The sequence below is a fragment of the Metarhizium acridum genome, assembly GCF_019434415.1.
Source record: "Metarhizium acridum strain ARSEF 324 chromosome Unknown scaffold_255, whole genome shotgun sequence".
Classification (NCBI taxonomy): domain Eukaryota; kingdom Fungi; phylum Ascomycota; class Sordariomycetes; order Hypocreales; family Clavicipitaceae; genus Metarhizium; species Metarhizium acridum.
This window is the reverse complement of record NW_027094022.1, coordinates 381,464-404,892: the sequence shown is the minus strand read 5'-3', so window position 1 is coordinate 404,892 and position 23,429 is coordinate 381,464. Positions and strand designations below refer to the sequence as shown.

The 23,429-nt window shown below is 39.7% G+C and overlaps 8 protein-coding genes across 9 annotated transcripts; 3 read left to right on the top strand and 5 right to left on the bottom strand.

Annotated features, from left to right (window-relative positions):
• Nucleotides 1–9,149: 9,149 nt before the first annotated feature.
• Nucleotides 9,150–9,338, bottom strand: J3458_012352 (uncharacterized protein; the record flags this gene model as incomplete). The annotated part of the gene is made up of 1 exon (XM_066120058.1): nucleotides 9,150–9,338. One exon carries the CDS (start codon nucleotides 9,336–9,338, stop codon nucleotides 9,150–9,152), a length of 189 nt encoding a protein of 62 aa, XP_065975004.1.
• Nucleotides 9,339–9,443: 105 nt separating this feature from the next.
• J3458_012351 (uncharacterized protein) lies at nucleotides 9,444–9,752 on the top strand (the record flags this gene model as incomplete). The annotated part of the gene is made up of 1 exon (XM_066120057.1): nucleotides 9,444–9,752. The coding sequence occupies one exon, from the start codon at nucleotides 9,444–9,446 to the stop codon at nucleotides 9,750–9,752; it is 309 nt and encodes a 102-aa protein (XP_065975003.1).
• Nucleotides 9,753–10,601: 849 nt separating this feature from the next.
• J3458_012350 (uncharacterized protein) lies at nucleotides 10,602–11,306 on the bottom strand (the record flags this gene model as incomplete). The annotated part of the gene is made up of 2 exons (XM_066120056.1): nucleotides 10,602–10,908; nucleotides 10,966–11,306. The coding sequence occupies 2 exons, from the start codon at nucleotides 11,304–11,306 to the stop codon at nucleotides 10,602–10,604; spliced, it is 648 nt and encodes a 215-aa protein (XP_065975002.1).
• A 28-nt stretch (nucleotides 11,307–11,334) lies between these two features.
• J3458_012349 (uncharacterized protein) lies at nucleotides 11,335–12,204 on the bottom strand (the record flags this gene model as incomplete). Its single annotated transcript, XM_066120055.1, has 1 exon — nucleotides 11,335–12,204. One exon carries the CDS (start codon nucleotides 12,202–12,204, stop codon nucleotides 11,335–11,337), a length of 870 nt encoding a protein of 289 aa, XP_065975001.1.
• Nucleotides 12,205–14,042: 1,838 nt separating this feature from the next.
• J3458_012348 (uncharacterized protein) lies at nucleotides 14,043–16,178 on the bottom strand. Of its 2 annotated transcripts, XM_066120053.1 has the most exons (3): nucleotides 15,599–16,178; nucleotides 15,330–15,526; nucleotides 14,043–15,270 (listed from the first exon to the last, which is right to left on the bottom strand). In XM_066120053.1, the coding sequence occupies exons 2-3, from the start codon at nucleotides 15,524–15,526 to the stop codon at nucleotides 14,487–14,489; spliced, it is 981 nt and encodes a 326-aa protein (XP_065974999.1). In that variant the 5' UTR covers nucleotides 15,599–16,178; the 3' UTR covers nucleotides 14,043–14,486. The 2 variants fall into 2 exon arrangements, with proteins under 2 accessions (XP_065974999.1, XP_065975000.1); XM_066120054.1 differs by having other exon boundaries at nucleotides 14,046–15,526.
• A 668-nt stretch (nucleotides 16,179–16,846) lies between these two features.
• Nucleotides 16,847–19,603, top strand: lub1_1 (WD repeat protein Lub1; the record flags this gene model as incomplete). The annotated part of the gene is made up of 3 exons (XM_066120052.1): nucleotides 16,847–17,193; nucleotides 17,270–18,755; nucleotides 18,828–19,603. The coding sequence occupies exons 1-3, from the start codon at nucleotides 17,143–17,145 to the stop codon at nucleotides 19,601–19,603; spliced, it is 2,313 nt and encodes a 770-aa protein (XP_065974998.1). The 5' UTR covers nucleotides 16,847–17,142.
• Nucleotides 19,604–20,025: 422 nt separating this feature from the next.
• J3458_012346 (uncharacterized protein) lies at nucleotides 20,026–20,937 on the bottom strand (the record flags this gene model as incomplete). The annotated part of the gene is made up of 3 exons (XM_066120051.1): nucleotides 20,026–20,250; nucleotides 20,354–20,682; nucleotides 20,802–20,937. The coding sequence occupies 3 exons, from the start codon at nucleotides 20,935–20,937 to the stop codon at nucleotides 20,026–20,028; spliced, it is 690 nt and encodes a 229-aa protein (XP_065974997.1).
• Nucleotides 20,938–21,989: 1,052 nt separating this feature from the next.
• J3458_012345 (uncharacterized protein) lies at nucleotides 21,990–23,415 on the top strand. Its single transcript, XM_066120050.1, has 3 exons — nucleotides 21,990–22,626; nucleotides 22,710–22,947; nucleotides 23,048–23,415. Exons 1-3 carry the CDS (start codon nucleotides 22,293–22,295, stop codon nucleotides 23,181–23,183), a joined length of 708 nt encoding a protein of 235 aa, XP_065974996.1. The 5' UTR covers nucleotides 21,990–22,292; the 3' UTR covers nucleotides 23,184–23,415.
• Nucleotides 23,416–23,429: the final 14 nt, after the last annotated feature.

Genomic DNA, 23,429 nt, shown 5'->3' with positions numbered 1-23,429 from the left:
GCTTAAAAAAGCTATTATATTATTACAAAACGTTACAAATATAGCAGCTTTTAAAGATGCTAATTTAATAACGCAAGAATAGCTTAATTTAGAGACTTTATCAAGCATTTTAGAGGTTTTTAATAAGCCTACAAAGAAATTATAAAGCCAGGCTTATAATACTATAAGCTTAGTATCTTTTTATATCTTTAAAATATACTTTCTTCTTGAAAATATATTAAAAGATCAAGAAAGTTAGCTTAAAAACGTAAGTTTTTATATTTTTAAACTTTTTATATTAAGCTTTTTATATTAAAATAAATTATAATAATTATTCTAACTTATTTATAGAAAAACGCTTATAATCCGTTAGCTAGAGCTTTTATTTCAGCTTTAAATATAGGTTTAAAGAAACTAAATTACTATTTTCTAAAAGATATTAATAGTAATTATAGTTTTTAAAAGCCTTATTTATTTACTACTATATTAGACCTTAGATTTAATATTAAAACGGTTAAAACTTGATTTAATATAAATTCAACTACCTTACATTTATTATTAAATGATTTAAAAATAGAATATTAAGAGTAAGTATAAATAATTATTAAAAATAACCTTTTTTTTAAATATTTTATAACTAATTATATCTTAGAACATATGAATTATATATAAAAGACCCTAAAAATAAGCTTATTCCAAATATAGAAATAGAAGAAGATTCTTCTTCTAGTTCTAATTTAAATAATCGAGTAATAATCGATTTAAAACAACCAGCTAAGAAATTAATATCTTATAAAGATCCTAGGCCTAAATTAAAGCCTAGTTTATTTAATAACTTATTTCCTAAGTAAAAAAATAAAGCTATTAAAGAAACTAGAAAAAACGAGATTTCTAGTTATTATAAGCTTAATTTAAAAGATGATAAGGTATTTTTAACTTTTATTATAATAACCTTAACTTTATAAGCTTAATTATATTAAAAAAAATACTAACTTTTAATAGGAAGATATATTTATTTGGTAGGCTAATTCTATTAAAGCTTTTCCGATTCTTTTAATAATAGCACGAAAATATTTAGCTATTCCAGCTACTTTAGGAGCTATAGAAGGGAATTTTAACTAAGAAGGTAATGTGATTAGTAAGCGAAGAACCTCTTTAATGCATTCTAATATTTGAAAAATTTTATTATTAAAAAACTAGGCTAAAAATAAGGAAAAGTGAGTTAAAACAAAGAAATATTATAATTTATTCTCTTATTCTAGCTTAGATTCAGAAAAATCTGAATCAAATGAAAATTCAGCTTTTTCTGGTAATAATAAAGCTATTTCTAAAGTTAAATTTATAAATAGTACTAAAAATAGGGAAGAAGAGGAAGATAGTAATATTTATAATGCATAATAGCTTTATATTAGTATAAAATAAAGCTTTTAATATTTTTTTTGAATTTTATAATAATAAGAAGAGCTTTAGCTTTATAAAGATATTTATATTAATATTATAAGTTATATATTTAAAAAGTTACTTGCATTTATATTTTTTTAAATTTAACATTTACTCTTAAGTCTTTTTATAGTATATTTTTAGATATATTATTGAGAATTAATTACATAAAAAATAGTATTATATTAATATAATTTTAAGGTTTATAATAATATATTATTTGCTATTATATTTTTAATAATTATTAAGATATTAAATAATAAAGCTTAAAAATTTAAGTTTAATACTATATAAATTAAGAAAAAAGGACTTAAAAATAATAATAATTGAGTAATATAATTAATTAATGCGTTAATAGCTTTAAAGTATTTAATTTTATAAAATTTATATATTTAAAGTTTAAACTTTATATTTTAAATTTTTAATAATATATTTTAAATAATAAAAATATAAATAACTCTCTTATTATATAACTTATAATAATATAAATTAATGCATTTTAAAGGACTAAAATAGCTCTATTTAACTATATAAAAACATTTCTTATAAGCCTTATAATTAGCCTTATATATACAAGTAAAAAATTTACTAGCATTTTTCCCTAATAATACATTTATAGGTATTTTAAGAATGTAATGTATTGTATTTAAATACAATACACGAAAATACAATACAATACAAAATACAATACACAATACACTTGTATTTACTATATCCGTAAGAGCTCTAATATTAATATTATTTACGCTTTTTAAGAAGTACCCTAGAAATTAAAGGAATATAGTATTATAATAAGTCTATTATATAAATACCTTTAATATTAGTAATAAAATAATCTTTATAAGTGTAATATAGCCTTATAATTATAAGGCGTTAATTATTATCTTTTATTAAATCCTTAAGTATAATATAAGAATTTTTAAACTATAAAACTATAGTTTTATAAGGCTATATAATTAATAAATAATTTATATATAGATTTTAAAATTATAAGGGGTAAGCCTTTAAATTTAGTTTTCTTATATAAATTAAGGTAAGGTTACGTTCTAGTATATTTATATTTACCTTACCTTTCTTTAAAGTATTAATTAGTACTTAATTCTTACGCTATTTTATAACTTTAAGGTTATAAGAGTAATAACTTTTAGATAACGCTTTTTATAATAACGCCTAATATAAACTATTCTCTTAAAATACTAATAATATAAGAGACTTGCTTTATATTTATATATATTTTAAGTAATTAAAATAGAAGCGTGGTAATAGATTATTTTAATTTAAATAGTATATTATATTTAGGGGTAAGCCTTTAAAATAAAGAGTTTTAACCTTTACTTTTAAAGATAATTAAAGATTTTTATTATTTATATAAGGTTTTTACTTTTTAAAGAGGTAAACCTTAAATTCTAAATTTCTTATATAAATTAAAGCTTAGCTATATCCTATTATATTTAAATGAAAGTTAGGGTTATAAGCTATAATGAATTTCTTTAAGTTCCTAGAATAAAAGCTATTACACTTAGTATCTTTTAATAAGTCTATTAAGAAATTCGTATTTATATAAGGTTTTTTATTTTCTAAGAGGTAAACCTTAGATTTTATATTTTCTATATAAATTAAAGCTTTACTATATTTAGGTACGTTTTACTATTAATTAATTTAGCTCTTCGTATAAAATTCGTTTAAGGTTAAAAAATAAGAAGAGCTATTCTATTTACCTTTCTCTAAGAATAGTAATATTAGATTTATATAGGGATTTTATTCTAGTAAGAGGTTCCCTTTAATTTTTAGTTTTCCTATATAAATCTATTAACTTAAATGTTATAATATATCTTTAATTAGTTCGTTTAACTCTCTTATACTTAAAATATTTATAAATATATCTAATAGATTTAATAACGTTCTCTTATTATTATAAGGTTTATTTAAGTCTCTCTTACTATTCTTATTCTTCTCTTATTTTAATTTAATTAATATTATTTAAGTTATTATATAATTCTTTTTAGTTTTATTATTATTAAAGTTATAGTATTCTTTTCTTAAGAAATTATTATAAGGTAATTCTACCTTATTTAATTATAAAGAAATTATAGTCTATTTATTCTTTATTTTATAGGTATTTAAGTAATAATAAACTCTAGCATTTAATAGTCTTTAATTTTATATAATTAAACGTTAGGTTACTTATCTTTAAGTAATATTTTAGGTAGTATTAATAGGTTTTATAGTATAAGTTTAAGGGTAATATAAAGCTAATTTTATTTTTACCTAATAATTATTTAATAATAACTTATAAGGGTTTAAGTTTTAAAGAATTAAGGCTTATAACTTTATCCTATTTATAAATTATAATTATTTAATCTTTACCGTTTAATCGTAGAAATCGTAAAAGTTATTTAGGTTATATTAAGTAATATTCTATTTTAGTAATCTTTATTTTAAGTTTAAGTCTAATTAATTCGCGTTTAATTTATAATTATTAAGTTTAAGTAATTCTCGCGAATAATTACTAGTATAATTACTTATAATAGTTATTTTTTTAACTTTAAGTTTTTTAACTATATTTTCTTTATATATTTATAAACTTCTTTATTTAATTCTTTAAGAATCTTCTTTACTTCTTTAATAATCTTATAATTATTCTTTATAAACTCCACGTTCTTATTAGGGTTTATTCTTATTAATAATTACTTTAAATGTATTTAAATAAATATATTTAAATATAGGTAAAGTAGTATTATTTAAGTTTAACCTTTTACTTTAATAATAGTTAATTTCTCTTTTATATAATACTCTATTACGTATATTTAACGTAATTAAGTCTTTTTTAAAAGCACTTTTTAATTCTATTAAGCTTTTATAATATAAAACTTTATTAAAGCTAGAATTTCTTTTACTATTATATTAATATAAGTATAGGCTATAATAAAGTATTCTATATTATTTATTATATAAATAGGTTTCTTTTCTTTTTATTATATTAATAAAAGATTATACTTTATTATAAAACGATAACTTATTAGTTTTATACTTAATTCTTTATTTATTAGAATAAAACTAAATTAATACCCTTTTAAATAGGTAATAATATATTCTAGTATTAATATAACTTACCTCTTTAGCTTAATTATATTATTATAAGTTATAAGATTAAAATAGCCTAATATTATAGGTGCTTTAAATAGGTGTTTTAGTTTAATAATATCTTAAAAGAGTATAATAAGGCTATTTATAATAGCTTTAATTAAGTTACTCTTTAGCTTCTTATAATACTATATTAAGTGTATTATTTACTATTATAAGATAAAAGCTAGTTAAAGAAGTTATAAAATACTAATATTAAATCTAGTATCTCTTATTTATTTTCTTAAATTAAAAGCTAAAACCTAGTATTCCTTTATTACTTTAATCTTTTCTAGTTTTAACTTATATTTAGAAGAAAGTATCTTTTTTATTTATATTTTCTTTATAAGCGAAGATATCTTAGTAAAAAGTATAATAGTTAAAACTAAAATAAGTAATAATAGAATTATTTAAGATAATAGACTTAGCTTTAGCCTATAAAAAGCCTTACCTAGTCTCTTTAAGTGTAATTATATTATTAGCTTTAACCTCTTAAATTTATTTAATATTATTTCCTATAATAGTAATATTAACTATAAAGGTTAAAATAGGCTTACATTTATTAAAGCCTATTCCTTTAACGTTTTAAAATTTAAAAGTTCCCTTATTCTCTTTTAAGTTTAATTATTAAAATAAACTTTAGATTTCTAAGATAGTTTTATTACCTTACCTAATAGTTTCTAGGAATTAGAAACCTTTTTAGCTTTACTCTTATTCTTTATAGCTGTATTTATACTCTTTATTCTTTTATTTATTTCCTTTATTTAAGAGGATTTATAACTTTATAAATTAATTATATAAGTTTAAAATAATCGTAATATTATTAGTTCTTTAAGCGTATATTCTAATAATAGAATTATCTGTTAATACCCTTATCTTAAATCTTTTATGTAGTTTAATTATAGCCTTATATTTAGCTTTTAGCGTTTATTTCTTCTTATTTATTAAGCGTTTTATTATTATAATTCCCGTCTCTCTTTAAACTTTTTAGGTAAGTATTTATTCTTATTTTTATAATTATATTTTATATATTTTTACTTCTTATAAAAGAAACACTAAAAATAATTTAGGTCTCTTAATACGTTATTTTTAAGAGGGGAAGCTAATAATATTAAAGCTTTATTTCTTAGGTTTAAATTATTATTAGTATAAAAAGAGTTTACGTAATTACCTTTTATTAGCCTATTTAAGTTTTAAGTGTAATAATTAAGCCTTTTATATTATTTATATAGTTTTAATAATTCTAGGTTTATTTAAACCTTAAATACTTTTAATTACTTAATAAGTTTAAATATTTTCTTATCTCTTTTTACTTATTATTTAACCTATTACTTATTTTATTTTATTTAATAGTCTATTAATACGTAAATTAAGTTTATACTTATTACTAGGGTTAATTCTTTATATTATCTTATAATCTTTTTTAAGGTAAATAAGCGATAATTATAAAGAATAATCTTAAGATTCACTATTATTAAACCTTTAATAGCTATCCCTTACGTTTACTTATTTAAAGTAAATAGCTTATTTAATACTTACTTTTAAAGCTAAGCGTTTATTTCTTTATTTATTAAATAAGTAATAAAGTTAATAAGTAATATTTATCTTACATTTATCTTTACCTTTATTATTAAGTTCTTTACTCTTTAAATATAAGCTATTAATAACTCTCCCTTTTCCCTAGTAAAATAAAATACCTCTTATTTTATAATCATCTTTAAATAAAGGTTAAAGTTTAAAAACTTCTTAATAAACTTTATTAAAAGCGTGTTTTATCTTTTATTCTTATAATTTAAGTTCTTATATTATATTATTACTCTTTCTCTTAAATCTTATATAAAATATACTTAAGCTAAAGTATTTATATATTTTAATACTTTTATTAATACTATTATAGTATTATAGTAATTAACGTAATTTTAGGTAGAATTATCTTTAAAGTATTTAATAAATAAAATTTCTTTTACTTCTCTTATAAGATAAGAGCTTAAAGGGTTTATAATTCTTAGTAATAAAAATAAGAGTAGTTTCTTAATCTTCTTTTCTTTTAAGTTTAAATTAATTAATAAACGTGGGAATAAAGGTAAAACGTTCTCTAATAAATATATAAAATTAAGGGAGAGATCGTTTATAAATAAAAGCGTAAAGTTAAGTTTAAAGTTTAAGTTTAAGTTTAATAGAAAAAATTAGCTTAATATAATAAGAGAAAAGGTTAAACTTTAAGGTCTTTTAAATATCTTTAAGCTAATATTAGCTTTTAAAAGACTAAAAGAAAAAGAGTATTTAAGTGTTATTATATTATTATAAGCTAATAATAAGAGTTTAGTAAAAAAAGTCTAATAAATATAAGCGTATTTATTTAAGTAGTAATAGAAAGTAGCTTATAAGCTAAAAAAAGTTATAATAAAGGTAAAATTAAGGCTAAACCTTTAATAAATCTATTACGCCTCTTATTTTTCATAGGTAAATAAATTAATAAATTAAAATTTAAATATAAATTTCTTAGAAAAAGAAACCCTTTTCTTTTATTTTAATCTTACTTTTAATTACCCTTTTTATTAATAGTAGGTAATATTTTAATTATTATTACCTTCCCTATAAATTTCTTATAATATTTAATTTAATTAAGTTTAATTAATCTTACGTTCTTATAACGTAGCTCTTATAATTTATACTTAATACTTCTTATTTAATTAAATAAGTTTAATAAGAGATTAATAAGGTAAAGTAATTTATACGCTCTTTAATATTAAGTGTAATATACTCGCGTATAAAAATTAAGGTTTCTTACTTTAAAGTAAGGTTATAAAGTAGCCTTAAAAACTAAAAGAATAATCTTATATTTACTAGTATTTAGTAGCTTTTTACCTTACTTTTACCTAGCTAGAACTTTAAGCCTATACTTAACTATAATTATAAGATTATATAATAGAAAAGTAAGTATACTTATTATTAATTCTATTATTCTATAAGATACTATTAATATAGGTTTTTAGGAATTAGTTTTATAGTTTATTAATTATTTTTATAAATTTAATACGTTATTAGCCTTACTATTATATTTTAATATATTATAAAACGAATAAGTACTTATAGTTTTTTAGTCTTATATAACTTCTATAAGAAGATATCCCGTGTAATTCTTTAATAAAAGAATAAGCGTTTTTAAAGTTCTATTAAAAGCTTTAAGAGTCTTTTTATACCCTTTAGAAAAAGAGAAGTAATAATTATATATTCTAGTTTATTTATAAGCGCTTAATTAATATATTTAGTCTCTTTTAATTTCATTAAGTTTATAGTTCTAAAAATAGGGATTATTACTTTATTCTTTAAGCGTTTAGTGTAAGTTTTAGGACTTCTTTAAAGTCTAGTAAAGTAAAGCTATATTATAGCGTATTTAACTATTATTTAAAGGCTTTTAAATCGTTTAAGTTTATAACTATAAAAAACTATAGAAAATAAATCTCTTTATATCTCTCTTTAAGTATTTAAAAGGTATTCTAAAGCTCCCTTAAAATTAAAAGTTTAAATCGTTTATTCACGTATATTTAGCCTTTATTTAATTACCTCCTTTAAGCTTTTATAATCTTTTAAAGTATAAGTATTATTCTATAACTTCTTTATAATCTTAATATTATAGTATTAAGTTCTCCTTTTATTTTATTTATATTAAAATTATTTCACGCCTTATAATTTATGTAATCTTTTATAAATAGTTCTAGCCTTTTTTATAATCTTAATTTTATAGTCTTAATTTCTTATAAAGATTTATTTATATTATTCTCTTCTTTATATAAAGTAAAGGTTTATTCGTATTATTCTTAGCTTTATATAAGTTTAATAATCTTTTATAATTAATTCTAAGCTTTATTAAAGTCTTAATATTAAAATCTTAAGTTCTTATAAGAATTAATTTATTTTATAGTATTAATAAGCTTTATAATATTCGTTTAATAATAAGAGCTTATTCGTATAGCTTTATTAGGTATTTAGCACTTATATTAAGTTAAGAAAGAAAGAAATAAAGAAAGGCACTAGGATTATAAGGTTCTAGTCTTATTATTAAAACTATATAATAATTTATAGTATTAGTTATATTAATTATTATTATTCTTTCTTCTTTTTACCTAAAGTGTCCCTAGTAATATTACCCCTCATTTCACTATGTAACGTGACTTAATCCACTTTTTCCTATAACAGGTCGTAATAAGCATGCGGTGGCGGCAGGGTGGTGGTATCCCGTCGACTTGTGGATGCATTCAACAAGCTTTGGGGTTGCACATTTGCTTGTGACTGGGTATTGATCAGCTCAAGTGCGTCCGTAGCACAAGTGACCCCATCGATCTACCTAGAGTCGCAGTACCAAGTTGTACAATAATGGTTGACCGACGATTACAATGACATATCATACGTGGACCACAAAACCTCTCCGAGACAAACAACCAACTCAAGTATACCGCCATGAATTGATCTTATGCCATCTACTGAGCTACTGATATCAGCCTTGAGGCCGCTAATTCAAGGAAAATCGGGCCGGTTTGCCCGTCGTGACCGCTTCACCCGTAGAGTGTTAGTCAGTAAGGGTATTGAAACTGCCATCAAGAATCTCATCCAAGCAGTTTCGCATCCTCGACCAGCAGCTCTAGCTCTTCGACGGCCCAACCAGTTTGTTCCTGCAGCCAATCATGTGCCTTTTCCACCATCAATTCCCACGAGTCCTTGTCAGCAGCCATCTTCTTCGTGAGGTGGGCGATTGCGCATAGCGTGGATACAACATCTTCCACATCTCCCCGCATGGGGAGTTTGACGGCGCTTATAGCCTGAGCCTTGGTGATGCCAAGTATATTCTCGAGCTGCGAACTCCATTTCCAGCTGCGACATATGTTTGGAGAACCGCAAAGATGGACAATGCGTCAGGTTCAGCCTTTGCAACTCCAAAACTATCGTCCTCCTCGTCCTCGCCCTCTTCTTCTTCTTCTTCGTCATCATCATCCTCTACAGGCACTACCGCTTTTCTGGGTGCCTTCCTTGCCACAAATGCGCGCCCAACCTGGCGCTTAGATGAAATGTCACTATCATCGCTGAGCTCATCCGTGTCGTCGAGTGCCGCGGCAGAATCATCACCAGTCCCCTCCGCCTCGTCGGCATCCGACCATGTGGCAACGAATGAGCACCACTTTCAGCAATCTGGTGCTCTACTCCCAGTCTAACAGCCTCTTTCTTCACGACATGGGGGAACTTGCCGGGCCATTTCTTCCGGAGTGGCTCGCCATTGGCATCCTTGGCGTGCCAGAGCCAACCTTTGCCATCTTCAAGCTCTTGAACTGCCTTTCTGGCCGCCAACTGGTGCAGCGTCGTGGCCTTTCGGCCGAGTTTTGTGATTGGAATTTCGAGTTCGAGCGGCCCGCGGTGAGAATTACCCCTTAACACGACGGATTTGGGCTCTCGGGCAGGCGTTTCATCAGAAAGCATGATATACACTGTCGTGCGGTTGAATGGAAAGAGGGCCGGTATGGGCAATGGCGTCTGCAGGTATGTTGGAGCGCTGACTGGTGGCAGGTTAGACTTGAGTGTAGGGTGTAAAAGGTCCACGGGTACCCGTGTGGGTTGCTTACCCGTGGGCTTTGGGTAGGTATGGGTAGGAAAAAAAGACCCAAATGGATCTATGGGGGAAAATGGGGTACCCATAACTATCTATTAGAAATATTGGGTATTTTTGGGTACCCAGATAAGACCTATATAACTTACTTTATGCTTTAAAAACTTAAGACTTATTATAAATACGATTAAATATTAAAGGGTTAACATTAATTATTATAATTAATTATTATATTTAATTTATTTATTTAATTTACATTATTATATTATATTATTATACGTTATAGGTATCCATGGGATACCCATCTTTATATTGGGTTACTCGTGGTATACCCAAACCACCTACATGATAAAATGGGTAGCCCACGAATAACCCAAGAAAAACTTGGATACCCACGGGTGCCCACGGGTACCCGTTTTTACACTCTACTTGAGTGTGTCAAGTTCTTCAGAGGCGTCCTTTATCTCGAGACCTTGATTCTTGACATTGGAGTCAAAGAGATTGGCGGCTTGACTTCCCCAGACCTGGGTTCTTCGACTTCTGCAGGTAGCTCCTCGGCATCAATTGTCAACGAACCCATAATTCTTTCAACGAATTCAAACTCATCTTCCTCAGTGTTGGGGGCAGTTTCTTCCTCAGATTTATCGTACTTGATTTCCAGAGTGTAGTCCGAGACATGCAGTGTAAGTGCTCCCTTGAGCATTCGCACAACCTTCTTGTCAATCTTCTCATCTTCTCCGGCAACTTGGGCGAAGCCATTGCCAGCCCTCGCAGCGCCCTTTATCAGCGAATGGCTCACGTGCTAGCCGATGCCAAGAGTAAACACACGAATGGCTCCCTTGCTTTTAGCCACTTCACGGTTGATGAGGTCAGACAGTTCGCCCTGGTCCCAGATGTCTCCGTCCGTCAAGAGGAATACCTCAAGATTAGACTCTTGAATTCTCCTCTTGAATGTTTTCCGAGCAGGTGTAAACATCTCCGTACCGCCGTGATTGGCTGAGAAGGTCTCAGCATGGCGAACAGCCTCGTCCAGAGTTTCCTGAGTGTAGTCGACAGATTTTGGCCAGAGAAAATGTAACCGTGACCCGAAGCTACAAATATTGAACCGAACCCCGACTGGCAGGGACTTGAGAAAGATGTTGAGTGTCGAGAGGAGATTGAGCATTTTACCTCCTCCCATGCTGGCACTGCGGTCACAGATGAACACTATTTCTGGATTTTCCACAGGCAGGTTGAATCTGGGGACGAGATATGCCATGACGGTACGGTGGTGAGCTTTGGTAGGATGGACTTCGAGGAGGGCGGCCGGCGCGCCGAGTCCAGTCGCAACGACCTGGAGGATGAAGCAAGTACCTTTCGAGCTCTGCTGAACCGAGGGATAGCAATGCAGACGCCATCTGAAGCGACGGGTCTTGCGACGCATTCGCGCTCATTGCGCCGATGCTGACAGAAATAGGATGCGAAGGCGACTGAACCGACTTGACAATACACCCCGGTCCCATATCAACGTCGACCGTGATGACGATCTTCCCCTGGACTCTGACCTCGGGCGGCGAAACATCTCGATATGCATGATGCCCATACCGCGGTGCAATAGCCGTCGGGATGGTAAACCTCAGCCCGTCCATCTCAGCTCCGTGCTCCAGTTCCCCAAGATACGTCACCTCCACCTTGACACCCTCACCGGCAGACACGTTGCCCAACTTTGCGATGAACACATCCGTCGCCGAGAGACTCTGTCCCAGCAAGCCTGCGGCTTCACCCCGTGCCGTGGCCTTGTCAAAGATACGTTTTGCTTCTTTGCGTTCACGGACGACGCCCCTGATGATTCTTGACCCGATTGTGCATGTGAACTCGACGACGGGCACGCCATCGTACATTGGAAACACGTACCGTGCTTCTTTGACTGGACAGCCTGTGTTGTTGACATATGTCTGGGTGAGACGTGTGCGAGACGTGGTGGAGAGAATGGTTGTGTGGGCAGATGTAGCCGAGAGAGCGAGGTAGCGCTGCGTCTTGTCGACAATGACGACACACCCACACGGTATGTATTGGCATGACATGGTGAGGCTGATAGAATGATGTAGGTGATTAGACTATGGACGAGTGTAGATGTACTTTGGCAGTAAAGCGTGAACGCCTCGGCAACAAGTCTGTAGGATGACGAGCACAGGAACTCGACACGACAACGAGTGCGACAAACAGCTCTTGTACATGTATAGCAGCCACGGTTGATATATGTTGTGCGGGCTTTTTGAGATTTCAGTGAGTCACGGGCACAAACTGTATTTCACTTCCAACGTGGCCAAGGCTATCACGAGATAACCTTGGACGGCGCGTCGCAATGAATACCTAATCTTGCTAGTATCTAACGTATTATGATACATTTATAGTGTATCACGGCGTCTTTTACGGTTCTCCGGCTTGGCTACGGCCGACAGAATGTGTTGGCTGATAATGTAGTGCTTGTACGGTGGCTAAGATAATCAAAAAATAGAAAATATAGTTTAAACTCAATTCGTAATTGATAACAACCACGAAACGGAAGCACTGACTGTTGGTTCCCGAAAAGGTCCATTCTTCATCGTTAGAGTCGCGGTAAATGGACAAGGTGGCCGCCAGCAAGAAAAGCGTGAAAGACGATTGGTCGAATTCCCGGCACCTTCCGGGCACCTTCCGGGCACCTATGGCACCGCTTCGGCACCGCTCTGCAGGCATCAAATGACAAGTCGCCACCAGACTTCTTATCCGCCTTTTGCCTACTGTTGCCTTCTGTTGCCTAGAATGATGACGGCTACGAATCGGGCCCCGGGGAGAAAGGGGCGGGGGGGAGAAAGAAAGAAGGGGGGGTAGCGAGGAATGGATCGGCATAAAGGAAGGATGGTCTATGGGTCAGGTTCTGTGTTATGCCTTGGATGGGCAAGACTCATCACGTTGTGGTGTGGAACTGGCAAACTATACGCTTCGCAGGAGGTTGTGTAAGTGTAGACGGCGTATTCTAAAGGACACGGCATTGCCGAGGACGAATTACACCTGCATACATTGGCAGTTTGCAAAAAACAAGATGCAGGGAGTGCAGGCATCTCCCACATGTATGCCCACGTCCTCGAGGCCAAAGTCAGATGCTCCAGGACTGGCTTGTACTTGGGGCAGCTGTAATCCGAAAATGCAAGTCTGTACAATTCCATCATGCTATTCAATCCTCCATTCCAACAGAATTCACGACACAGTGTATTGTCCAAAGCCGAAGCCCCATCGTCTCACTCGCACACCTGCAATATACCTTGTGTATACGCCGAAACTTGTATACCCCAGTAGAATATTCCTCTTCGCCCCTCCCTCCCTGCCTCATTCATATACGCCTCACTTAGGAGCTCATCCAAGACGCATGTTTCCAGCGCAACCTCGCCAAAGATGTCGAGTCCGATTTCCCGGCTTCTCTGGATGCCGCCAAAGCAAGACGCCCCAGACTCATCCACAGGGGCATAGTTAATATACGCCCCAAAGATGGTAACAGACGAGCTCTCGACGGTGTACATTTATATCGTGTAACTATGGCGTCAAGGTGCTTCCATAAGCCTCCTTTCTGTTCAGCACACTATGGCAAGGCTGCATCCTCGGCCACAATCATCTTGTTAGTATCGCTTCTTCTGACGGGCCATGGCTGCCTACAGCCACCGAGTCTTGGACGGCTGCAGCAGCCTTGTCGCCAAAACGCCGTCAGATCTGGTCGTTCGCATATGTGCCAGCCTTCATCCTTGTCTGCACTTCAGCGTGGTGCCCGTCCTCACCAAACGACATGGGGTGAACCCGCGACGTAAATCCATATTCGCAGACGAGTGCCACGACTACGGACAGGTTTTTTTTTTTTTTCTTAACTTCGTTACCGCCCATGCTCCTTGTGGTTCATACGCTGTGTATTGTGCATACAGAGACTTTCTTAACTACTATGCTCTCTATGAGATTTTAGCTGGCTACTTTTAAAACCATGGCCACTCTAGACTCCCCTCCCATGAAACAAGATACACGACTTCGGTCCAGCTAACATGGCCTCATTTCACCTTCTCGCATTCCCTCACATAAGCAAGCACAGAAGGCGAGGTCCACATCAAACTTGTTGAACCTCGCACACTTCTTTTGCACCGTATTCCTCGCTAGTTCTGGCGCTATTGGCCCGGCTCGAGGTTGTCACCGTGTGCAAAGTACTGTCGCTCGAGCCGCTGGTGGAATCAGTGCTTTCCTCTGATTCCCTGCTGCTGCCGCCCGAGAGCCTCAAGTTATGGCTTCCGCGATAGCCATCTCGGCTGGCTGTTGCGCTGGCATTGGTACCTCGGTCTGATTCGCTCTACTCCGCGGACCGTTCAGTAGTAGCACCACCGCGCCACAAGCCATAAAACCCATCACAATTTTTCCACATCTTGATCGTCCCATCCTCGGACGCAGTGGCATACAGTTTGCTGTCGGGTGAAAAGGCAATGGACCAGATCGGCCCGTGGTGTCCTTTATGTGTATCGAGTTCAACCCCATCGTCGTATCGAATCACCTTGGCCCATGTTCCAGGCTCTTCACCAACCACCAGCTTGCGGCCCTTGACATCCAGCCCGACACTAGCAATGGAATATGGCAAGACAATGCGCTTGAGCTCATCCATGGCTTGATCGCCTCCCCAAAAATACACTGTCTTGCCGGCAGAGACAGCCAAAACAGGCTTCCCGCCACCAATATCAGTCGGTGATGCCAGCTCCTGTGCGACCGACACCACTTCACATGACTTGATTTCCCCGTCAAGAACTTCATGCTTGATGCATGATCTGCTGGGCAGGTCGAGCCAACGGATGGTCTTATCAGAAGCCGTCACAATAATGTTTGGGTCTTTTGTCCAGCAAATGAACTTGATGGAGCTAGTATGAACACCCTCCCCGATTTCGAACCCGGCCGAGGCAGGGATGGTGGCAGCTTTTCCTGGATACGTCTTGGCAAGTTCAGCAAGATCGAAAACGCGAAGCTTCTTTTCCATGCCACCAGTCGCAACAAGATCCGAGTTATCGGGGGGGTAGGCAACAGCTCGGACAATGTGATCGTGCTGGAGGCTGTACAGCACCTCTCCGGTGTGCGTGTCCCAGATTTTGCTGAATGACGAGCCAATGTTAGTCCAGGTGTTGCGAAATAGGAACAGCATAAAACGTACGCTGTGAAATCAGCCGATGCAGTGGCTGCATTGGAAGCGTCGGGGCTCAACCTGGCTTGCCAGACCGCACCCTTGTGACCGATAAAGGTGCCAATCCTGTCTTCTTTGTTAACATGGCTTTCGAAGCTGATGCTCAAATCCTTTAGCAAGACCATACCAATCGCCAGTAACACCATCTCGAAGCATCGGGTTTCCATCTATAGCAACAGTTAGTCGTCAGCTCTTTCTCTCGAGTCGCATGCAGCCAAGACAAAGCAGCCTAGACCAACCTTTGCAGGCTGAAATCATGTAGTAGGTTTCCTCCTTTTCCAGATGAGAGAAGCTCATGTGAGGCACGGGGCGAGAATGGCCATGGCAGGTCAGCGGCACATACTGCCGAGGAGCTTCGGAAGTCATAATGCGTGATATGGACTATAGTACAGGGGTTTTTGTTGATTTCGGACGTGGGTTCAAATTCTAAAGGCAAGTCGAGTCCAGCTGAGAGCTTGATGGTGCAAAAAAAGTGCGGTAATCGCAAGGATTGTCTTGTGGTACGATTCTTGCGGGATTGTATCGCAAAATACGGTGTCGCTTAGATCGTGATCGTCAAAGGCATAGCAAAGAAAACAGAGACAAGGAGAGACGTGGAGGTTGAGCCACACGGTTGGGCGAGGAGAGACAGAATAAGTACTCCGTACGGAGTAAGCGGCGCCGATTTCGTCCACCGTCCGCAAGAAATGAACGTGACAGCGACTGACGAGTCCGTCGAAAGCCAGCACGGGCTAGATGTTGTGGGAGCGGACGGGACGTGAAAGGAGAGTGGAAAAACGAAGCGGCAGTGATGGCAGTTCTGGGAGAGGCTTCCAAAAGTTGAGCCGAGACTTTTGGTGTGACAAGCATTTGCCCGTTCGGCGGTGGGCGAAACCGAAGCAAGCGTGGGGCTACTAGACTTGAGTCAAGAAGGAGCGAGGGGCATTGGGGGTGCAGGTGAAAAGTGCAGGCGAAAAGTGCAGGCGCAAACGGACAAGCGCTCAAACACTCTGACGTGCATGGCATGGCAAGAGCGTTTGCTTTCTCAACATCCAAGAACATGACATGAACGCTGTCTGCACTCATTTTGGCCATTCAATATATCTGACTACATATGGAGATCGATTCTCACGGGAGTACTCTGCACCAGACTTCATGTCCATGCCAGATCGATGGGGCAGCGACGATGGCTGAGGGGCAGGAACCATGTCCGCAGCACCTCACAAGAGGGCAGGCAAGGGAAGGAACGAAAGGGCCGGAGGACCAACGAAAGGGCTTGTTGAGCCACAGGAGGCGGTTGGCGGGGTAGTTTCCTCCCCTCAGCTCTCTCCTAAAGCAAAGTGCCTCGCCCCCCAGGTACCCAGTACTCCGTACCGAAGGCGTGATGGCCACCTGGGCAGGCAGCAAGTGGGACTGACCAAGGAACCAGGTACAGGCACCTACGCAAGCACCTTGGGCCATCACACATCACCAGTGGACCTTCTCATTGAGCCCTCCAAGCTTCCATCAACGTCCATCTCTCACCCTCCGTCAAGTGTTGATGCTCTGCTGTGTTTTGGCCCTTCATTCTTTGTGTCGAATTGGGCCCATTTGCTCCGTGCTACCAGGCGCGGGGTATTAGAACAGTCCCTTGCTTGCTCCAATAATAGCTCCACCACAGCGCCGACTCCGCCAGTGACCACGTCGACGTCACTGAATAATATCAGCAACTACATACCTGTTCTTTCGCGCCCTGCAATATCGAAACAGTTGTGCAAACAAGCTAGGAGAACCACCTCACAAGTTTCACGCCGCAACTGCCAAGATGGCCCAGGACTTCAAGCTGTCCGCGCAGCTCATCGGCCATGAAGCAGATGTAGGTTTTACCAAGGCTCAAGCAAGCTCTTTCGGGGCTTTTGAGGTTCCGACCCCAGCTAACACCTTCTATGCAGGTGAGATCTGTAGCATTCGCATCACCCGAAGTCGTCCTATCTGTTTCCAGGGATTGTACCGTGCGCAAATGGTCTCGGGGATCCCAAACTCCACCAGCCTTTGAGGGGACACTCGTCAGTCGTGGTTCCGAATATGTCAACTCGGTAGCATTCCTCCCACCCTCTGCCGATCACCCCAATGGTTTGATTATATCTGGAGGGAAGGATACTGTCATTGAAGTCAAATCACCAGCCGCCGCCTCAACCGATCACGCCGAACGCTTACTGATTGGTCACGCCAACAATGTCTGCACTCTCCACGTACCCCCCAGCGGCTCATACCTACTTTCTGGTGGTTGGGATGGCCAGGCCCGTGTTTGGAATCTGCAAAAGTGGGAGACGGCATTGAGTCTCGGTGGGCATGATGGTATGGCCGTCTGGAGCGTTGTTGCCCTCGACGACAAAACTGCCGTCACTGGCTGCGCCGACAAAAAAATTCGCATATTTGATCTCACCCAGTCCTCTGGCGGCGAGGTACAACCTAAATCTACAATATATACACCAGATGTTGTGCGAGCACTCTGTAAGGTTCCCGGGAACCACCCCAGCGGGGGAGACATCGCCAGTGCCAGCAACGACGGGACCATCAGACTATGGAAGTTGAATGGACAGCAAGTCGGGGAATTGCACGGCCACGAAAGTTTTGTTTATAGCCTGGCCAGCTTGCCGACGGGCGAGTTGGTTAGCTCTGGCGAAGATCGTACCGTGCGTGTCTGGAAAGGCACCGAGTGTATTCAGACTATTACGCACCCAGCCATTTCGGTCTGGACAGTGTCTGCTAGTCAAGATACTGGCGATATTGTCACAGGTGCCAGTGATAGCATCGCTCGCGTTTTCACTCGAAGACCTGACCAAGTAGCCGACAAGGAGACTTTATCTGAATTCGAGGCGTCCGTCAAGTCTTCAGCTATTCCTCAACAGCAACTAGGCAGCATCAACAAGGAAAAGCTCCCCGGACCCGAGTTCTTGACGACCAAGTCCGGCACAAAGGAGGGACAGGTGCAGATGATCAAGGAGGAAAATGGCAATGTTACAGCTCACCAGTGGTCCGTCAGTCAACAGCAATGGATCAGTGTTGGCACTGTGGTTGATGCTGTAGGTAGCACTGGTCGCAAGGTTGACTATCAGGGAAAGTCATATGACTATGTTTTTGACGTTGACATTGAGGACGGTAAACCGCCGTTAAAACTTCCCTATAACCTGTCTGAGAACCCCTATGAGCGAGCGACCAAGTTCCTCAATGACAATGAATTACCCCTCAGCTACCTTGACAACGTAGCCAACTTCATCACCGAAAATACCAAGGGCGCAACTCTAGGACAGACTCAAAGCTCTGGGCCAGATCCATATGGAACAGAGCAACGCTATCGGCCAGGAGAGGCGGAATCACAGCCCAAGGTCATCCCTCAAAAGGACTATCTGAGTATTTCAGCCGCCAAGTACGAGGGTAGGTTGAAAACATACATATCATCCCACCAACCACCTTTAGTAACGTCCCTGACACTAATCGCATTAATAGGCATGTTCGCCAAAATATTAAGTGTGAATAATAACTTAGTCTCGTCTGGCCGAAAGGATGCCGCCTTGAATCCCGGCGAAGAGGCAGTGTTGTTGTCACTTCGTGAGGCCCTGGAGGCAGGTCGACCAATCCCCATCAAGTCGATAGAACTCGTAGTAAGAAGTGTGATCCAATGGCCATACTCAGATCGCCTCGCGGCGCTCGATTTGCTTCGTTGTATCGCCAAATTCCCCTCGGTCGCGCAGTGGTCAGATGCTCAATACGGTTCTGCCCTGGACCTGGCCACGACATGCTCTATGCCGGCTGAGCTGCAACCCAATGAAAATGCGGTCATGATGGGCGCCCGTACGATTGCAAACCTATTTGGCACCGCAGATGGACGTAGTCTAATAAGCTCGCATGCTGACAAGCCAATTGCTTATCTCGAACGAATCACTGGGGTCAAGGGTGGAGAGGCTATCGGAAAGTTCAATCGCAACGTGTTGATTGCAGTTACCACGGCAGCCGTCAATCTGTCGGTGCTCATAAACAAGGAAAAGCTGCTGAGTCCAGAGCAGAGGCGTCGTCTTCTCGTGGTACTTGGGGCAGTGCTCAGCGGCCAGTCCGATTCTGAAGTATTATACCGAGCATTGGTGGCACTGGGCACAATACTGGTAACATCTACGCAGGAAGCCAGTGGCCTTGACGTTGGCGGATGGGTTCGTGGAGCAAAGGATCGAGGTTCGGAGGATAGGGTGAAGTCGGTTGCCAATGAGTGCCTAGCTTTGGTGTCATGACGGGCCATAGCTTTTACCATGAAGAAATGAGACTGATAAAATAGACTAAGCACAACGGATAAAGCTGGATTACTGCCAAGAACGTCTCCCTTGTGTGTCTCGCAGATTGGTGACATGGGCCCACACTTGAACAGGGACACTGGAGCAATAAAAAGATGTAGGGAAGTTTCATTTCGTACCTACAACGAGGCAAAGGGGGCTTATGAAGATGTGCATGGTATATGCTACTAGTCGTCCTGCCGGCGCCCAAACTCCATTGCGAATGCCGTATCGCGTGTCAAGATATTTTTGAAAAAAAATCGAAGGAAAAGAGAAAAATGCAATCATCAACAATAGCATAGGAGGAGTTATTCCCTTCTTTCATCCCATTTCTTACGTCATGTTCCTCAAAATAAATCTGGGGATTTTTTTTTATATTTGGTTTACAGCAGAGCCAACAAGCCAGCCACGACCAGCGGCACGTAGCCCATCCAACTGAGGGCTCGTAGGGACGCAGCAGCAGACGTGATGTAGGTGTCGCTGCCAGACATCTTGGTGGCAATGGTGTACATGTCGGCAAAGCCAATGTCGGTCGAGTTGAAGCAGTTTGTCTCGTTGACCTCGCCGATCTTGGGGTCGCCGGGATCAGCAAAGATGATGTCGACGCACTACAATCCCCGTGTTAGATACCAGCTCGTCGTCCTTGACCAAGATGCCCCCATCGATCGGGGCAGTGACCAGCCCGCCATCGTGGGGGGGGGGGGAACATACCGAGTATAAAGCGGCTCCGTGCTGGGCAAGCTCGACGAGCTGAATGGTGGCCAGGTCGCCGGCCTTGACGGAGGCGTTGACGGGCAGGGGAATCTGCGGGAGGCAAATGGTGCCCGGGTACGGGTTGTTGGTGGGACCCTGGATGGTGAAGGGGTGAACCATGGGGTTGGACATGTTTTCGGGGCCGTGGTCGGGGCCGTTGGTGCCAAAGCCCAGGTTGACGTAGATGACGGCGAGGGAGTGGCCTCTGAACCAGCCGGGCTGGAAGGCGAGCGCGCCGCCCGTCGTGGGCCAGTATGTGCGGTTTTTGGTGGTTCCTATGCCGCCGCCTGCCGGTGCTGTTTAGTCTTTTTTGTTTCTTCTTCTTTCCATGGGTTTTGTTGGCCGTGATGATGGGGGGGGACGTGGATGGTGTTGGGGGAGGAGTTTTGAGGGCAGAGAGACTCACATGGATACATCCACTGCATTCCGTAGGGAAAGGTGTCGTTTGTAATGAGGGAATTGCCTCTCCAGCCGGGATACGATATGACGCTGTGTGCAGACGCGATAGCCGCGAGGGCCAGTGTGATGAATACCAGAAGCATGGCTGATGGGTGCTATGAGACGTCGCAGAGCAGCAACAGTTTTGGCACGATGCCGTCGCTATGGCCAAAGGTCGTATATGTCCACCCCAACGCGAGGTTTCAGGTGATTTTACTTGTATATCTTCTTGGTTCTTTTGCCCCAACGATGGCGGCTACGATTTCAGGGTTATCTCGAGAAGGCGTTTTTGATGGTAGCCGGAGCCAGCCCAGCTGGGACGGGTTTACAGCAACAAGGCGCCGGGTGAGGGAAAGATGACGAAGGCGGGTGGAAAGGTCTGGCAGGCAAGTGAGATGAAGCTCAGAGAGAGGCGCTGGCGAGGGAAGAGGTTGGAGCTATATGAAAAGGCGGCCCATCTGTGAGACCACACTTTGTCGATGGGCGGCAAAGGGACGCAAGTTGACGAGGCAAAGCACAGGATGCCGGGTTATCCAAACGCACGACGGCATGCAGGTGACGACGGAGGAACATCTACGCATGGCACGAGAAAATGGCTTCAAAGGGCGGCCCGGCGAAAACTGATGAGGGGGAAAGCGTGCAGCGTGGGTGATGATGGATCTGATTTGGCAGCTCGGCACACGGAAACAAGCAGGGCTGGGGGTCAAACCGGTCCCCCCTGGCAGACAGGAACAGCACCATTGGCCGTCAAGGGCAGCAAGCGTCGGCGGTTGCAAGAGAGGCCAGGATGGCGAGATGGCAGGCATTGTGACGATGCGACTTGAATGTTGTGCAAAGGCCGGATTGTGACGCCTGATTGGAGGCTGCAGGAGGAGCGGCGACGATTTAAGCGCCCGTCACGACGAGGAGGAGTGGGGCGCGGCACCACGCAGCCAATCAGCATGCACTTGTGTTTTGGACATTGAACACCAGGTACGGAGTGCAACGTCTGACTGACATGGATTGAACTGGTGAAAGGGCGGAGAGAATACTGCGGTTGATGTCGAGAATCGCGGCCGGAACTTGGTCCCCAGGCGCCGCCGGATGGGCAGCCGAGCTGCATTCAATAAATTAAATAAACTGGGCTGCTTTGGGTGGTCCACGGTTGGTGATGGGTCAAGTCTTGTGCGTAGGCAGTATGCAAAGCAAACAGCACTGGTGGTAGCTTCAACCACGGCAGAAGTGTGAAGAGCGCGAGAAATCTATGTATTTCTTTGAAAAAAAAAAAAAAAAAAAGAAAAGAAAAGAAAAAATAATTCACAAAGAAAGTAAAACACATTGAATCAAAGCCAAACGTCCAAGCTGCGTACACCCATCTCCATCAGGTACCAACTAAGTTACCCTGTAGAAAAATTCATCCTCAACAACCACCTCCACCACCACCGAACCATCACGAGATTCACATCCCCCCCAAGCAACAATGCCGGCCGCCGACGCCCAAGTATGGACGTTCCCCAGGCCCAAAAAGACGCGCAGACGTCCTCCCCCACCACCAGCACCCCAACGCGCCGCACCGCCAATGTCCGCATCCGCCATCAAGGCAGAACACCTGAGCGCGAAAAGGGACTGGGCGTCGTCAACCTGCTGCACCTCCCTCCGCAAGCTCATCGCCTCCCACGGCCCGGCCCTGTCCCCCGTCACCAGCGCCGTCTGCCTCGGCCTCGGCACCTTCGACCCGCACGACGGCTCGTGCGAGTCCAAACGCCGCACCCATCGCCAGTTCATTGCCTTTCTCACCATGGTCGAAGAGCTGGGTACGTCTTCTCTTCACACTCCCGTCACCAATCCCCGGGCCGTGCCTGTACCGGAAGTGAAGCACGCACTGACAGTGGCGTAGAGAAACTCGCCGGCACACGGATCGAGTGCATCTTCCAGGAGCCGCTGTTCACGGCCGCGGAGAGGACGTTTCTGACCGGCATGGGCTACCGCGTCGTCGACCACCCCGTGGCGTGCCGCGCCGTGACGGCCGACTCGCTGCTGTACGGGGTTCACTTGTACCGCGAGCTGTACGAGGAGGCGCTGCGTACGGCGCTGCCGGCCGTGTTTGTCGGAACCGACTGGGACACGTGGGACGGGTAAGTAGTATTTCTGTTGTTGTTTTGGCCTTGAAGTCCCCGTCCCCCCCCACCTTGCTTCTTCTTTTCCCCCCTCGCTAATAAGAGAAAAATGCAATAGGGTCTTGCTGGACGGAGAGGCGGTGCAGGGAGTGAGGAGGATGCATGAGAGGTATGGGAAGTTTACATTTCCCGAGGATGGCATGACGTTTTCGAGCACGTCTGTTTACTGGCGGCCGAAGGGACCTTTGGCCTAGCAGCAAGGGCGGAGGGAAAGACCATGGCAGAATAGAGAATGAGTTGGTGGATAGGCTGGACAAGGTGGACATGAATGCGTGAAGATGGATGGTGTTGCTGGCTTTGATCAAAGGAGCCCATGATGATTTACAATGAATAATAATAGCATGGTGTTCAGCGACAGGACTGGTATCGGAAGCATTTGCCTTATAGTACGGAGTACATTGGCTACGAGTTTGATTCACATGTGCCAAGAAAAAAAAAAA

Bases quoted from the DNA above. Each gene is read 5' to 3' on its own strand.
- J3458_012348 (XM_066120053.1), bottom strand. From the start codon at position 15,526: ATGGAAACCCGATGCTTCGAGATGGTGTTACTGGCGATTGGTATGGTC. The intron at 15,271-15,329 runs GTACGTTTTATG...CTCGTCATTCAG, and splicing joins GCATCGGCTGATTTCACAGC to CAAAATCTGGGACACGCACA.
- J3458_012345 (XM_066120050.1), top strand. From the start codon at position 22,293: ATGCCGGCCGCCGACGCCCAAGTATGGACGTTCCCCAGGCCCAAAAAG. The intron at 22,627-22,709 runs GTACGTCTTCTC...ACAGTGGCGTAG, and splicing joins CACCATGGTCGAAGAGCTGG to AGAAACTCGCCGGCACACGG. The intron at 22,948-23,047 runs GTAAGTAGTATT...AAAATGCAATAG, and splicing joins GACTGGGACACGTGGGACGG to GGTCTTGCTGGACGGAGAGG.